Source organism: Phoxinus phoxinus, assembly GCF_949152265.1.
Source record: "Phoxinus phoxinus genome assembly, chromosome: 1".
Lineage (NCBI taxonomy): Eukaryota > Metazoa > Chordata > Actinopteri > Cypriniformes > Leuciscidae > Phoxinus > Phoxinus phoxinus.
Window position 1 is genome coordinate 25,162,716 of NC_136876.1, and position 17,837 is coordinate 25,180,552.

The following is a 17,837-nucleotide window of genomic DNA, read 5'->3' on the forward strand; positions in this document are numbered from 1 at the left end:
GTGGAAGTGAGTTAGCATTTAAGTATTTAGCATCGTCCTGAAGTCCATGTTTTTTTTTAATGTTTTTTTTTTTTTTTTTAGTTAAATGGCCGAAATAAGGTCTGTGGTGAACACAAGCTCAAGACACTTTCACGTTTTATGCTATGACATAAAACACATACAATTTTACCCCACTCGTGATTTTTTTTAAGCTGTTACGTGTCTTGAAAAAGGCGGATGTTAATAAGTGGCTAAATGGGACTAAAGAGGGTGTTGAGAAGATTAAACATTTTCACGGCGAACAAGTAAACTTAGTCCGCTTTTACAGGCTCATTATGCTTATAATTGTGCTCTTATAAACTATTCTATCTCAAACGTTCTAGGAAACGGTTTTTAGATAAAAACTGAAAGAGATTGAAAGATTGAATTTGTGGGATAGTGGTGCAGTTTGTTTATAGCCTACTTTTAGCTTTTTACTTCTAGAGAGTGCATTTAGGCTTCAAAATTCTAGTTGTGATCATCTGTGATAATTATCTTGATGGACAAAACGTGCAAGAATCATAAACTTTTGTTTTTCATATAGCTTGTTTTAGCAATAATGCAAAAGTCAATGGGAAAATCCTATTTGGATTTTGTTGAGGGAACCAATGTGATGCTAACCATACGTACGCACCGCCGCCGACTTGAGCTTCCAAAGTTACTGGAAGGCATTCATTTTAAATGGAAGCTGGCTTCTCTCAGCTGCAAGGAGCGTCAAATCCATCGGCGTCGCGTTTTGGGCGTTTTGAGCGACCAGAGCTTCAATCAGAAAGTTGTGAGTAGCTCAACTTTATGGTAATGAGCTATGACGCGGTTCAGCGGCAAAACACCAGCAACCAATCGGAATATAGACGTCCTTCGCGATGGCTGATTCCTGAGAAACATATGATGTAAACTTTCATTCCTACCAAAACAAAATCTCTGAGTCCGATGTCTTCTCCGCAAATACAATACAGCAGCACCAAACACAACAACTTTGCGATGATCCATAATGATCCAGTGATACACTTTTATTGGAAATATTTTCGAACGTTTTAAGCGGGAATGCAATTAATTTGCTTACGGTAACACTGATTTGACCAATTGCACTAGATGCAAATCATAATAATAATAATAATAATAGCTAATTAAGAATAATTAGCTATTATTATTATTATTATTATTTGCACCCGACATATTATTTGCATATTATTTGTTTTTTCCCGACCAAATGTGACCAAAACGGTTATAAAAATGTTGTCATTATAAAAGGTTTCTAGTGTCAATGTATTGCTTGTTTTTTTCTGTTTACATTTCATGTTCTCCCGCTGCTACGTCAGAGCGGCTAAAGCGTCAACAAGCTTCCCCCGTACTTTTTGACAAGTGTCATTGACAGGGCGGCCAGAGGTTCTTTGCAGCTCAAGTCGGCGGCGGTGTGTACGTACAGTAACTGCCGGTTGGCCTACAAATGATGTCATACCTGCACCAATCTATACATGATCCACTCGCTCAACTGTAAACACTGCACAATGGCAAGTGAAAATACTGGTTTAATTCAGCCACATATGTTTGAACCAGAAACTGATTCAGAAGAACACGTGGAAGTAATACAATAATTAATATGATTAGTCTTTTCTTGACTACGTTATCAAACAGCTAATAATGTGTTGCTAATGTTACACAAACCACATTCCCGTTCGCCATCTCAGTCTGCCTTCTAACAATCAGAATCCTTAGAAACGCTTCGAACAACACAGAACGTCAGTGGAGAAAGGCATAAAGTTCACCATAACATCGTAATACACATCATATACATAATTCACCTGCTATATTGCTAAATATACCCGATTGTTCATATCAGCAGAAACATATACCGGGATAACCTGGCTTCTCTTGAGACTTCGCAGCATAGTAATGATATGCTAACACCCGCCCACACGTTGACATGATTGGTTACAACATGCTTGTGACAGAGAACGTCTCGGTTACGGATGTAACCCTCTTCCAGGCACGCTTCGTCTACAGAAAATGCGTGCAGGTCCCCTTCCCTCTTAATGGAGGCCAATGCAACCAGGAGCGCTGTCTTAATTGACAGGAACTTAAGCTCCACTGATTGCAGAGGCTCAAAGGGAACACTCTGCAGGGCAGTTAGAACCACTGAGAGGTCCCAAGAGGGTACTCAAACCTACCTCTTCCCGTCCAGGAGCCACACGTGGAGGTTCCAAAGATCGGGACGAGGGTGCCATAGGGTGCCCCGTCCCTGAGAAAGGAGGTCCTTCCACAGAGGAATTGGCCAGGGAGGTTCTGTCGCGAGGAGTACAAGTTCGGAGAACCAGGTCCGGGTGGGCCAATGAGGCGCAACCAAGATGACCTGCTCCTCGTCCTCCATGATCTTGCACAGGGTCTGAAGGCTCACTAGGGGAAAAGTATACTTGCGGAGGCCCCGTGGCCAGCTGTGCGCCAGTGCGTCCATGCCGAGAGTGCCCTCGTCAGGGAGTAAAACTGGGCGCAGTGTCGTGGGAGGCAAACAGGTCTACCTGCTCCGAAGCGAAAACATATCTGCATGTTGCGGCATCCTCCCTTTTATACCCACGCGGTGGGGCGGAGTTACGCTATGCAAATTCTGCAGACCCATGGCATTTCCTTGCCATTGGCTCGTTTTATTTCTTTCGAAGATGATAGGCTTCTAAGCGAACCCCATTTCGTCGTCATTCGACGTAACTCGAAGTGACAACGAAAGGGAACAAGGGTGATTTCAAATCGCATTTTTAAAGCTGTCTTTGGTTCACTGCAGTTTTAAGGAGAAAATACTCAGCAATGATGTTGACTTATGAATTTGCACATGGTTTGACTTAAAGCGTATTAAAAACACCACATAGACATATAAACAACATTAAAAACTAGATTTTTCACCACAGGGGTTTATATAACAAAACAGTGAAATATGAAGGTGCATTCTTCAAAATTGAGTTTGACCTATTATTGTTCTGTTATTTTTTAAAATACTTTCCAAAGCATCACCAATATAATTACAGCTTTAAAAATATCCCAAAATAAATTCAGTAATTCAACTTAAAAGGTAAAACTAATATATTATATAGACTCAATACATGCTAAGTGAGATATTTCAAGCCTTTATTTGTTATTCAATTCAATTAAACACAATTAAACACGGCAATCTGCAGGAATATCTTTCACTTTGAGCAAGAAAATCTCAACGAGAAGTATGCTAGATGTTTTCCAATACTCATCTGTGTCCGTAATAAAGTCAAGCATGTGATCATATGGAGAGGTGAAACGTGATCCTAGTGTTGCTTTTCCATACTGTGTAATTATTGGTGTCACCGTGAGCTATCTGCCTCAGCAAACAAGACGAGAAGAATGAGCACAAACATTTACGTGGCATTATGCAGGTGTGACGACGGTTTCACCACACAGCTGTCTGTATGGGGAGAAGCCGTGTTCAAAATAAAGACATCAGAATTCACCGCATGCGTGAGTCCCCTAAGAAGAGATTTCGTTCAGCTTTCTTCTCGTGAATAATTGTTTACACAAATGGCTTTTATTTTGGAGTGGAGGCGTTGAATGTTTTAAGAATGGTGCAGGGCATTAGGGAAGGGCAACAGAGGTGTTTTTGACTACTGATGAGCTGAAATGATTCACAAGTGCCCTCCATCTCCTTGAAAATTATGCAGAAAGCCTTTCCATTCTGTCTTTGTCTGTCACTTTCATTCTCCCCCTCGCTCCCGGGCCTCGTCGGCCGTGTGGCAAATTGCTTGTGTTGTGTAATTTACTCGGGGGCCGAAGCTTCCCGTCAGGAATCCTTTCTGGGGGGTCAACTCTGTCCTACTCATCTCTGCTCAGGGGCGGCCTCTTGATATTGCCCATAAATCTGGGCATCGTTGATTATTTTGATACTATTGTCCAACAGAGTAATGGAATGTCGGCCCTCTTAAAGTAATCCTCCTATCTGCGTGACCTCCCGAGACCTGCGGTGAATTGGCCTGGCCGCTAAGCCGTGGACTAGCAAGAAATAAGCTGCTGTCCTGCTTCCATTCTTCTTCTCCTTCTTTTTCACCCAGAGAGAGTGGGAGAATACAAGTGCTGTTACTATAGCATTCAACCTGTACTGCTGTCACCTTGAAAAACAGCCTTCAAGTTTTTTGTTCAGAGTTTTTTTTTTTTTTTTTTGGCAGTAAAAAACACACACCTTCTCCAAGCCCTTCCCCCAATGTGCTTTTCATATTGTTCAGTCAGGGCTCATTAAAACGTTGAGTCATCATAAAACTGGACCAGGACTTTTAGTCGATGGCAGGATAGAGTGAATGCTCTGTGTATTAGGCAGGTTGTGTTTAAAGACTAAATGGCTGAGATTATGCTTTTATTTTTCCTGTAGCTTTTCAGTCATTATGTAAAGAGATAGTTCACCGAGAAAATAAACTTATCATCATTTACTCAACATCATGACTTTCAAAAGCTTTTGATTTATTTGTTCTCTTGTGGCTTATGCGTTATATAATTCAGGTGTCATATGATTAGCTTTATGTGCGGAACAGTTTAAGTGACTGATTGTTTTTATCTTCATTAGACTCGAATCACTGAGTCAGTTAGTTGAATATAAAAACCAAACCAGTCAGATTTGTGAATTAATCATTCAGACAAGATACAGGAACTGGATCTAACAAAATTCATTGAAAAGATGTGAAGATGAAAAGATTAATTCCCACGACTTCTTATTCCATTACCCAAATTGTGGCAACGTTGTACTTATTGATTTTCTTGTTTTAGTTCAATTGTGGCCACGATTTAACTAAATTAAAATGATGGAATGAATACGTACAATGTGGGCACAATATAACTAAAATGAGGGAATACATTTGTAAAATGTGGCCACTATGTAACTAAAACAAATATTTTTCTTTTTTTAAATAAATTGTGCCCACAATTCAATTCACACAATACACAATTTAATACAAAAAATAAGGCCCAAAGTTATAAAGATTTTTTTTACTTTTTTTTGTTTTTGTTTACTATTTTGAATCATAGTTTGTTGTTTAGGCTGTGTGTCCACCAAAGTGTTTTTAGCCAGCTGTAAAGATTAGGCGGTAGACGCCCTGCTGAAAACGCCTGGCTGTGGGAGCTTGAGAGATTTTATTCAGTTGAGGCGCTTTGCTATGACATTGAATTTCCCTGGAAGTGTTACTTGTATCTCATTCCACAGATAGTTTGTTTCTGTATTGTTTCTATATAAAAATGTCGATATAATGTAAAGTAGCCTATTTGCTCTGGCTCTTGTTTGAATTTTTTTTGTTCCGTTATTATGCTTGTTGTTGTCATCTGTTGACGTTGTACAAGCAAAATGTGCTGTTGGTCGGTGTGGTATTTGTCCTGCCTGTTCCTCCACTATGATTGGACGGTTGGGTAAAAAGTGACAGTGATGAGCGCTGCGTTTTACCAAAGTTCAACATTCTTCAACTCTCGGGCGACCAGTAAAAAAACGAGCTTGCAAGGTGACACTGTTTTCCAGCTTTCGGAATAACTTGTGCAACAGCAACAAAAAAGAGCTATGGAGCGACATAGCAAGGAAGATGGCTGCCTCCAGATCAGGCACACCAAGGTCCTGGCAGGATGTCAGGCAAAATGTCAAGTTTTGCCGAATAATTTTTTTTACATGGACTAAACGGCTCCGCGGCCAGTGTTGTGCCGAATTTCAACCCCCTGCCAAATTGCCGTCTTTGATTCAATACAAGGACACGTTGGATCCCTGCCATAGTTGGTCGCTTACTGGACACCACCATGCTTACCCATTTATAGATCTTAGCCATTTAGAGCCAAATTGTTTGCCAGATTTTAATTATCAAAAGTGACTGCCAATTTAAACGCTTTAATGACATTACGAAATAGCCTAGGCTAATTACCACCATATTAGTTCTGATACCAAATAAAGTCAACTTCATAAATAGGCCTGTATCCATTGCAAACATATTTTATTATTAGTCTTAAAATGTCCATAACATAAAATCATTGTTGATCCACAACATTGTCAACATACCATAGTTTGACTTGTACTGCGCTGCGCTGATTTCTAAAGACTGCTGCACAGTGGCGGCGACTAGCGTCTTGAGCTCAAACAACGCTAAGAGAGAGCTTACGAATGGTCCAGACCAACCTTATGAAAGTGTGACTTACAGAAGATATACTTAGCGTACGAACGTGTCGGGTATCGTGCCATAACGTTAAGAGAGAGGTTAAGGAATAGGTTAAGAACTACTTAGCGATAAGAACGGTTTGGGGAACCGGGCCTTGGCCTATTGGAACAAATTCTTAATTGATGGCCACCATATCTATATTTTCTTCCACATGTCATATGTGTTCAAATTCAAAACTATTTTATGGTGAGTAAATAATTAATTTAAATTTTAAAGTGAACTAATAATTTAAGCGTTTTCTTTTTTTGTGTGTGAACTATTAATTTAAGCACTATTTTGGATGTGATTTGGAACTTATATTTTGCTGGGAATACTATTATTAAGATCTTTGATTTCATGTACTGATTTGGATGGATTGGGCAAAAGGTCTGAATTCATAATGAAGGTGCACCAGACAGAGCAGCATCTAATTTAGACTTTAACGTATTTGACAAAGGTCAAAATTAATGAAGAGAAGCAATGTGAATGAGTAATATACCACAATGACATGCGTTTTTATCTGGATGGGATTCCGTTCCTCAAAGGGCCTCCAAGTTACTGAAGCACAGTAGGTATTTTGTTCTGTGATTTTTACCCAAGGTTGTGCGAGAAAGACACAAATGTATTCGATCCATGCAGAATTAAAATCACAAAGTACATCTTTGAAACACAAATTTGCCTAAAATCCTTAAGAAAAACTATTCCCGTCTGAATATGCTTTAGCTGGCTGGCGTGAGAGGAAGCATAACCCGAATGGATTGCCCAGGCTCAAGTGTCAGTAAATAGACTCAAATGATGTCTGAACTGAGCAGGTCATTGTGCAGGCAGTATGGGTGATGCTGTGGCAAAACTGTGCCCGAGAGGCAGTTCATCAGACAGTGTCGCTGCTTTTAATCAAAGAGTGGGTCACTGTAAATCGTGACCAGAGGCTGTGATGAAAACGACTGTGCAGCAGCACCTCATGACGCACATTAGAGCCCTGTTGTCCTTTATTCCTCTGCTAATCTAGCTTTAACTCTCTCTCTCTTTCCCATCTTTATGTCTCAGTCAGGCAGAAATCCCATGCTACTCAGTCCAGCTCTCCTCTACCATCATTGAACTATAAATAATCAACGCCTCACACTTAAAGCAGATCCATCCTCCTCAGATGTTACGGAGGAGTTTGGTTTTCTGGAGCTAATTACAGCTTCAGCCTTCGTGATTAAACTCTGCCCCAACTTTGATTGGCAGCCAGAGAATCTGTTGTCGCTGTCTCATGTTGGCTGAATGCTGGATCATGGAACCACATGGGACTTCAACATAAGAACAACTGCCGCCCACACAGAAAACCCAGACTTGACATGACGGATGGATTCCACAGTTTGACAAACAAAAGAGAATATAATTTCTCTCTTAATGGGCTGAACAGTATGCACCACATAAACGTATGAGTGTTTCTTCCCTCTCTTTAATCGCTGGCCACTCAAATGGCAAGATAAAAGAATAGTTCACTCATAACGAACAGGCTATCGTCATTTACTCACACTCGTTGGTTCTGTATGACTTTATTACGTCTGTGGAACACAAAAGTACCATAAAAGCATCACAAAAGTAGTACATATGACCCATCTGCTTTAATCTTTAATAAGTCTTCAGAATCTCAATCTGTACAGTACATTTTTGTGACAAACATACCAATGTCTAAGTTGTAACTGATTGGTTGAAATTATTATTCACTTCTCTGTGTTCAGTATATTTTGTTTTATTTCATTATTTTATTTTAAATAATATAAAATATTATAATTCTAGGCTACTTAATTATTTACTTTATTATTTATAATTATTTTAAATTATTATATATAATTTACTGTAGCCTATTATCTATTTTAATATAGTGAATAGAACGTTTTTAATATAGTTTTTAATGTAAGTGTCCCCTCACAAACTACATATTTATATAAAATAACCAAAATTGGCAAAAGTTTATATATAAATATTTGGTCTGTTTCACACTCAAAACTATCATATGGTTTCAGATGTTTTTTTGTTTTGTTTGTTTTACAAGAATGACCAGTATATTTTTCAAAATTTCATATTTTGTGCTCTGGTAAAAAAAAGAAAATCTTGGAATGTCATGAGATTGAATTTTCATTTTTAGGTATACTGCTCCTTTAGGAAAGTTGGAGAATAGTCTCATGGGCATCTGTGTCCATCACTGTACCGAGAGCGTGTCAGTGTGAACAGAATTAATTTTTTTTGTCAAATACTCCAATGTTCTGCAGCACTGATATGAACAATTAATCAACCCTCAGGGTATGACTCCCACATCAGCACTCAGTACCCACATCGTAATTCATTTACAGTATGCGTCTTTTGGCCCTGGTAATAAATGATGCTTGTAGAAATATATAGAGTGAAGTATCCAAGGTCAATACTCTGCAGCAAGCTGCAGCTCTACCAGTGTGGAATTTTGAGTGGGCAGCGGCAGACGTGTTGCTGAGTGTCAGCCGCTTTCCAGCTAGCTATTTGGTTAGCGCTTATATGCACACAGCCCCTCCCCTTTGCACAGGAGTCATTAATTATACCTCCTCAACCGAATTAGACATGGAGCATTTTATCTTAATAGCTCTCTGCAAGCAAGCCTCCAGGATTTGCATTATACTGTTTTTATCTGGCGAAGGCGTTCTCATTCAATTCAATTCCTCTCTGTCGCTTTTGAGGGCAGAGCATCTATGAAGGCTTGTCACAAGCCTTCCTCATCCTCATGGGGCCTGAAGGTGAAGCCAGAGCCCTCCGATATTGTGTGACACTCATGTAATCACTCCTGAAGGGGGGAGAAGTTGATTGGAATAGAAGCAGGTTGAGATCTACAAGCACAAAATCTATTTGCACCGTGACCATGGAAATGCACAGCGCGCAAACAATTAAAATGCTAATTTCTCATCCCTGAAGTAAAGTGCTAATGACTTTTCTAGTCATCCAGCATCTAATAAATAGTTCCCAGTGAAGGTTATAGCATGCAGTTTGGAAACCAGTTGAGGACATGCATGTGGCTCAGTGGTGCAGATCAATACATACACTGTTCAAGTCTGCGTGAACCGGAAGTTGCAAACGACTTTTCTCAAGTGTTGTGACGCATTTCCGAGTGAAACGGAATATTGAACAGAGGGCAGGGTTTTACTTTAGCGCTCCTCCTCTCCATCTCTCGCCCATAGCAGAGTAACGGTTTGAGGGGAGTGGTTAAGCGATTAACCAACCCAAGCCGTCAAACCTATGTCATTAGAAAAAGAACCATTCCAGACCCGGAAGTAACTTTTCAAACTTTGATTAAAGATAACTTCGGCAAACAATTGTTTTCCGTGTATTAACTTGCACGGATTAATTGTTCACCACAAGACTAGTAATATCCGCTAACAAAGTAAATAGGGTCAATTTTGATTTCATGCCGACTTTAAGTTCTACCAGAAAGACTCGGGAGATAAATTGATATAACAGCGTATATTTTTTAACAGCCCAGCAAGCATGAATTTGTAAAGTTCTTTGGCGTAGGCCCCGTCCTTAGAGAGCAATGCGAGGGTAGCGGAATCTTTATATCCTGCCTGAAGACGAAGGCAGGGGCGCAGCCGACCCCCCTGGAGGTTAAGGAAGGGACCATCCTGGTGGTGGTGGGGAGGATGAAGGGGAGGGTACCATCTTGGTGGTGGTTGGGGAGGGTACCATCTTGGTGGTGGTTGGGGAGGATGGAGGTAATTGGCAGCGTCAGCATCTGCGAACTCAGACGAATGTAAGTACCGATCTTTTATACTGTGAGTGTTAGCACATGATTGGTTAGAAGTGAAGTATTACATGGCACGCTGATTGAGTCTTCCTGGCAGAACTTACGCTAAAGCTTTCATTATACAAGTACTTGAATTCACTTGCAATAGCCTGTTCCTATATTTTTTTAATTTAAAAAATAAATAAAAATAAACATTTTATTTTATAATTTTTTATTTTATTTTGTATAAATATGTGGTTTGTGAGGAGACAGGTATACATTATTTTTATTAACAACTATTTATTTTATATAATTATTGTATTATTTATTATATTTTTACATTTGTTCATTAATAATAATATTAGAATTCTAGATAATTATTTTATAAAATGTATCAATGAATCATTTAACACTATTTACATTTTTGATAATAAAAGTATTATATCAATTAAACAATTTTATACATTTATTTAAATTGCCTTAAAATAAAATAATCCGGATTTTTATGTAGCTGTGTCTCCTCATAAACTACATTATTTCCTGTGTGTGTTCCTGCAGATGTTCATAGTGGGTGGAACTATAATCACTCTGGGACAGTCTTATCAGCAAGACAGACACATAATCACAGATAACCATGTCTGTTTGAATGAACAGAAAATTGATTGTTTTTACAAACATTTGGTGATATGTCAACTGTTCATTAGCTGCCAGATGCTCCGTTATTTGGCGGCAGAAAGAAAAAGTGCCGCACCCTGTCTGACAGTAAGCAAAACGAAGTTCGATATATCACACTACTGCTTGGCGAAAGAACTGCCCTGCATTTTCAAGAGATGGACTTTGTACATGGTTTTGGTCTATATGTATTTTGGGACTCAAAGTCCTTGGTTCGAAGTCCTTTCTGTTCCATTTGCCTAGCTTCCCTTTTTCTGTTTCCTTAGTTGTCATAGTTATTGATTGTTTAATTGATAAGAGTCTCACCTGTTCCTTATTGCCACTGTATATTTAAACCCTCAGTTGTCTTCTGTTCTTTGTTTTGTGTTGATGTTTTTTCCTGGTGTTTCCGTGTTTATTAAATGTTATTTCATCGTTAGTCTGCGTCAAGCATCCTTGTCTGGATTATCAAGTCAAGCCAGCATGTGACAACCATCTTCCCTAGCTTCAATACTGACTTCCCCTTTAGCACTGGTTTAATTACTTCCTCACGTTTCATATAGATTATTTGTCAATAGTGATTTTACTGTCAGTATGCCAATGTTAGTCTCACTCAACTTCTTAAAAGTTTTCGCCATCTTCCAAGGACTTTTTTTTACTCCATTTTTGCAAGTAATTTAAATACTTACAATGCCATTTTTTTATATGATAATTGTATGTGGACACGTAAGACATAAGACGTAAATTTGAACAGTTTCTACAGTTTGGGCCCCTTAAATAGTCAGAGGCCTCCTTGTTAATGTGTGCCTGTATCCACAATAACCTAATTTCACTGTCATAGTAAACACAAACATAGTATATTCAAATGAAATAAGAAAACAAAGTTGCTTCTCTATTAAGAGCAGTAATACAATGAGGAGGAAATTAAGCATCTTAATTTGGATTCTCTGCTCCATTGCTTCACAAAGTTCCCTTTTAATTATATTTATCTAATGAGGTCATTGAAATGCATAGGCGCAGCCTGCTTACTTCGCATAGTGGCGGGATGCAACTGTTTTCATCACAGGCGCTACATTGCCTGTGTTGTTTTATTAGATTTTGAGTGGCTCAAACACTGTCATTACTTAGTGTCTGGAGCACAAGTGCCTTTCTTCATTAATTTGGTTTATCCAATTTCTTTGTCTTTCTCTCTCTCGCTTTGCAAGTCTCTTCCTGTTTAAGTGTCTTCTTGGTTTATGCATGGTTTTTAGAATATTCACTGTTCATAAAAGGAAAGAACTTTTGCACAAAAGAGACAAGGTTTCACAGCTTGATTGCAATGCCTCATAAATGCATTATGTAGGATATTTAAAACCCTTTCCTTTCACTACTTTTTCAAGTGCAAGGACATTCTAAATGGTTTTCACAAAGTATGGTTCGCAGCTATTTGTAGTACGTGTAGTATGTTCTGATTGCATTCAATCTACCACACAACTTTTTCTATTCAAAGTCGGCAAGTGTAAAATGTAGTGAAGCAGGCAATAATGGTTAAAGGATAATTCCGGTATTTAACACCTTGAGTCTATATTGTAGTTTGTTTTGGATGAACAAGAGTGGTAGACAATTTTTTTTTGACAATGGTTCCTCTCTCGAGTTTTTGACTATAAAAGAATTGGCCATGGACCCATTTAACATTGGAGTCAATGGTCATGTCCGAAAATGTCATTAAAACAGCCAATAATGTTCGTTTACAAAACTGTTAAACTCACCGAGTGGTTAGTGGTGTTCGTTGATGATTATAAACAATATATCGTCGCAATATATGATTCCAATCCGTTTATTTTGCTATAGTGGAACTATTTTTTTCAGACACTTCAACCGTGTAACTTCCGCTCAATATTTGAATCTGAAGCGTTAGCACACTTCCGACCACTTGATGGCGATAACCGATGTTTATGTCTCGCGGGACACTCACAATTCTATTATAGTCAAAAACTCGAGAGAGGAACCATTGTCAAAAAAATGTTGTCCACCACTCTTGTTCATCCAAAACAAACTACAATATAGACTCAAGGTGTTAAATACCGGAATTATCCTTTAAAAAGGCTAAAAGTTACTCAAAAATCACTTCTTGTTTATTTAGTAGTTGTATAAAAGCAATATCACACTCACATTTGTGTTGTTGGCTTGAATATTGACATGTTGTTTATATCTAGTCTGAAAGGTCTTAAGACATCAGGGGCCCTATTTTAACGATCTAAGCGCATGGTCTAAAGAGCACGGCGCAAGTGCACTTACGGCGTGTCCGAATCCACTTTTGCTAGTTTAACGACGAAAAAATAATAATAATTGGCGCACCCAGCGCATTGTCTAAAAGGGTTGTCCCTATATTCTCTTAATGATTAATGGGTGTGTTTTGGGCGTAACGTGCAATAAACCAATCAGTGTAATTTCCCAATCCTTTTAAAAGCAAGTTGTGCTCGTGGCATGGTGGATTGCTATTTACATGGCGGAATTTGCAAGCAGAAAGACTGAACGCGTCTCCAGAGAGCAAACGGATCTGCTGGTGCGTGAGGTTAAATCATGCAAGCAGACCATCTACGGGACAAGCCAGATTCCACCATATCTTTATGTACACAATAATAATTTTTTACATTGTAATCCTTTTATTTTTAATATTTTACGCGCGTTGTGCATCCGCCTATAGGCTCATATTACTAATGCGCCCTTTAAATTACAAAAAAATATAATTTTGTATATAATATAATATATTGTGTTGCCTCAAAATAGCAACGCACCAACAATGCGCCTGAACACACCTCGTTTTCAGACCAGCATGCCCATGGGCGCACAGATGCTAACTGCATAGTGTTGAAACTAGCAAGAGAACACTTGCACTGCATTGCGCAGAGTGTTTACAATTTGGTATGTGTGCGCATTTGTAATGAATCTATGCTAAAGTGTTTCAAGGGCAACAAAGTTTCAAATACAAATGCTCAAACATATATAATCCAAATAACAGAGGAAAAATAGGGAAAGAAAGCTGAGCCAGAGGCCGAAATGAGTAGAATGAAAGCAAGAGAGAGAGAGTGTGTGTACTACTCATGAGACGGTGGAAAGAAGTTAGATAAGAGAGAAAAAAGCAGCAAGAGCTAGGTTTAGCAATTTCTGAATCCTGTTCTATTAAGAATTAATAGCTCGGTGCAGTTTCAACTCAAGGCAGCGTTCTGTTGTTCTTAGCATTTGCACTCTGTTTTCATTGGTGGGCTTGCTGACGTCAGCTCACCCTTCCAAAACACACTGAATTATTCAGTTGCTTGTGGCCTATCGCTCCATCATCAGCAAGTGTGTGTCGACACGCAAAGTGGGAATTGTGCCCGAATATTACACGTTTTTACTCCAACATCACAAAAATGTTTGCATGCCATCTCTGTAAATGACTGACAATACAAGAGGAGTCATGTCCTTTTATTTTCAGAAAAGAAAATACTCTGAAAACATTGAATTCATTAATCATTCTTTTAGGATGGGAAGCCTGTCAGAAACTGCTAGGAGTTACTTTTGTCTTCAGCTGAGACAGATAAGCTGGGTGAGCCATTTTTACCCACAATGCTTGACAAAAGAAATGTGCCATCAAACCAAATGAAACAGATTAATGAAATGAAATTTTCACACAGTAGAACAAGAAGCGTTGAAGAAAGTTGGTGGGGGGAATTCAAAAAGAAAGGCGCTTTGACTCTAATAAGGTTGCGGTTGAATCGGCGGCTGTGCTGCTGATAAAGGGAATTCTGACAGTGTCAGACACGTCCTCAGTCTTCGGTTCATCAGGAGTAGGAGGATCGCGATTACGGCTGCCTCCTAAAACTTGCTGATAGGATTAACAGCATTAACCCAAATTTCCCGTGACACTGGTTAGCACTACTGCAGCTAGTGAGATCACTGTTCATCTTTCTCCAGTACACTGACCTTGCACACTTAGGAAATTTTGAATGTATCTGAGCCATGGATATTTGACTGAGACTGTTTTCTTGTTCCCCAGAGTGGCACCAATCTGGGTATCATCCGGGTATTGTTGGTCTACTGTGTAATGAAGACATTAGAACATTATACTAATTTGACGAACAACTTTTTTACTAATGGTATAGCAGAGAAGTATGCATATTTGGATACAAGGAATGTGTTATATGCTTAGGAGCTTTTCATAATGCTGTTTTATTATTTATTTATTTGTTGTTCATTAAAATGTAATTATACTGGAATCTTTAAAAATGACTGTCATCTTTATTTTAGTTATTTATCTTTTTCCTGTCACTGTCTTAATTTTTGTGTATTGATGCATATTCAGACACTATGTAGCACTATTTGATGAATGTGTCGGGCTGACCTCTGTGGATCTGATATGATTTGCTCTCAAGCATTGCTTTATCCCCACACCTTGTCCTCTGGGACAGAGAGAAAGATACAAAGCAGAGATGGATCCTCAGCAAATACAGGCTTAGTGATCACAGTCTAGCCACACTGGTGACACTGGTGATGTCAAGGCAGAGGCAGACTTTCCCTTTCACTACTATAATTTGAAAATTAAACTCATTCCACATACAGCCAAACAAATATTTTAATTAATACTTTTTTCATTAATTTTATTTTATGTTTAGTTTAATTATTTTTTAATGAGTCTTATTATAATTAACACCTAATTTTTCATTAGTTTTTCTTTCTTTCTGTATCTGTTATTGTTGTGTGCATTGATACATGGCAATATTGCAATTAAACAACAATAATGCCAAAAAACTACTTTGAAATGTAATATTAAGCAATAATATGAAACTCCTCTTTTTGATTTATTTCCAGATGGGCAAATGGGAGAACCAGAGTTTGACGTTGAAATATCCGGTGTGGCCTCGCTTCAACTCGTTTGGCGATGCAGAGACAGACGACAATCACCTGACCATTGTAACACTAGAGGAGAAGCCCTTTGTCATCGTGGAGAATGTGGAGCGCCTCACGGGCACCTGCATGAGAAACTCTGTGCCCTGTCGTAAACACATCAAAGAGTGAGGCTTGTTTTTCTTAACCTCCCCTCATGCTCACCTTTCCCATCACTCACACCTCAAAAAATCACTCTCAAACTGTTGGATGTTTGACGTTTTGGCCTTAGAGAGGTACAAAGAGGGATGTAAGCGTGTTTGATATATGTTGAGTGTTGTTGACTGCATGGCTTCATATATATCAGTCAAGTCACCTTTATTTCTATAGTGCTTTTTACAATACAGACTATTTCAAAGCAGCTTTACAGTGATAACAGGAAAATACTGCGACAAAGTTTGATTCGTCTGTACAGCAGATTTAGAAAAAAATAGTGTCATAGTCCAACTTAAATAAGTTCAGTGATGGTTCATTTTTGTTGTAAAAAGTTATACATTTAGTTAATTTATGTAGCCGCTCTGGAGAAAACAGTGATGTCATCGTCCAGATCAGTTCAGTTCTCATACAACGGTGTCAATGCCGGCAGATCAATAATATTGTAGAATATTAAGTGTTTCCATCTACAGTACACAAGGCAACAGTAGCAAGGAACCAAAACTCCATCAGGTGACAGAATGGAGAAAAAAACAGGCTCAGTCTGTGGGCCAGTTCTCCTCTGGCCAATGAGCCAACAGTGTACAGTATGATTATGATTCAGGCAACATTACAGGTCAGAAGTCAGAACATTGGATTGTAACATTCAGATCCATCTGATTGAAGATCTGAGTCATCACGCTGGTATGGAGACTGGTTTGTTGAGGATCAGTGCCGATGGCTGTCGTGTAGATGAGGCATTCACAGGGGAGACTAGTTGACACAATCTCTGCTGACACTTCAGGGATGCGTTGTGGTCATGTCTAGGCGATGGTCCACCATCTGGTCTGGTTACGGCCCAGATACTGCTGAATACAGAGAGACTAAGGCTACGTCTACATTAATCCGGAGACATTTGAAAACGGCGTTTTCGTTTATAAACGCTCTCTGTCCACACTAGCGTTTTCAGGCGTTTTGAAAACGCCTGAAAAAGCTAAATTCGCCTTTACTGCGCATGCGTAAAACCCCACAAAACATCACTGAGATGATACAGATGGAAAAATAAATAATAAAATTATCACGCAATTCTTCTAACAGGATAATTTTATTTAGCAAAATATCTCACCATTCACTGTCCAGGTCGCACCCAGTCACCATATGTTTGGTCTAAAACGCAACTGCTCTCCTGTATCCCGCAGCAGGACAGCAAATGTGAGTACATTTTCTGTCATCTTTGCAGGACTGTGATATGAAGAGTGTGCAAAGTAAAATTTTAGCAACAGTGTAAAAGTGAATAGCACATAACAGGCACAATACTGGTAAACATGAATATCAATTAGTACATGGATCACATGAGAAAACGTACGTGGACATGATATAATATTAGCATAGATGCCATTTTTCTTATGATATAACGAGTACATCGGGTATAAGTGTGGCAGTGTATTACTGTCCACATGTGGTTGGAAGAAACATCTGATTTTTACAGGTGTAAACTGAGTCGGTGCTTATTGTCAGAGAGACATGAAGGTGTTTTGAAAAAAAAAGTATACTACTGCTTAAAAGTTTGGGGTCGGTAAGATTTTTCAAATATTTTGAAAGTCTCTTGTGTTCATTTACATATTTATGTACATTTAATTATTTAATTTTTGTATATAAAGTTATAAAAAATATTAGAATTTTTTTTTGTATCATTACAGATGTATTTACTCTCACTTTTGATCAAATTAATGCATCCGTGATGAATAAAAGTATTAATTAAAAAAAAGGTCTTACTGACCCCAAACTTTTGAAAGGTAGTGTACATTTTTGAGCATGTAAAAGGTCTGTAAGGCATGTAACAAGTATGTAAAAGGCCATAAAAGTTGATCTGTGAGCCATGATTAATGCAGACTGTGAGAACTGCCCATGTCCCTTAAAGAAATGCACAGGGGCTTTTATTGGATTTAATACAATGCTAAATAGGGCGAAGAATATATGATCTCATAGGATCACTATAGCCTGCTCTGTATGCATGAAGATTAGTCTCATCAAAGAACTGAGCACACACACAAACACTCGAGAGAATACATGGATTCCACACATGTCCACTTGCAAACAGGCCAACGCTCTCTGTTGTTTTCCTCCAACGGCACAATTCCCACTCAAGCATCCATTGTGCCCGTTTGAGGAAGAGGCAGGGATTACTGAGGCATGCAAAGACACTGGCAGGATATATAGTCCGGTCC

The 17,837-nt window shown here is 38.7% G+C and overlaps 1 protein-coding gene across 2 annotated transcripts in view; it reads left to right on the forward strand.

The window, feature by feature from the left end:
* grin2aa (glutamate receptor, ionotropic, N-methyl D-aspartate 2A, a) overlaps positions 1-17,837 on the forward strand; it is a 149,129-nt gene that overhangs the window by 97,439 nt on the left and 33,853 nt on the right. For both annotated transcript variants that reach the window (XM_079629186.1, XM_079629187.1), the window contains one exon: positions 15,403-15,605. In XM_079629186.1, coding sequence (XP_079485312.1) covers positions 15,403-15,605 — 203 coding nt within the window. The remainder of the gene's footprint in view (positions 1-15,402; positions 15,606-17,837) is intronic.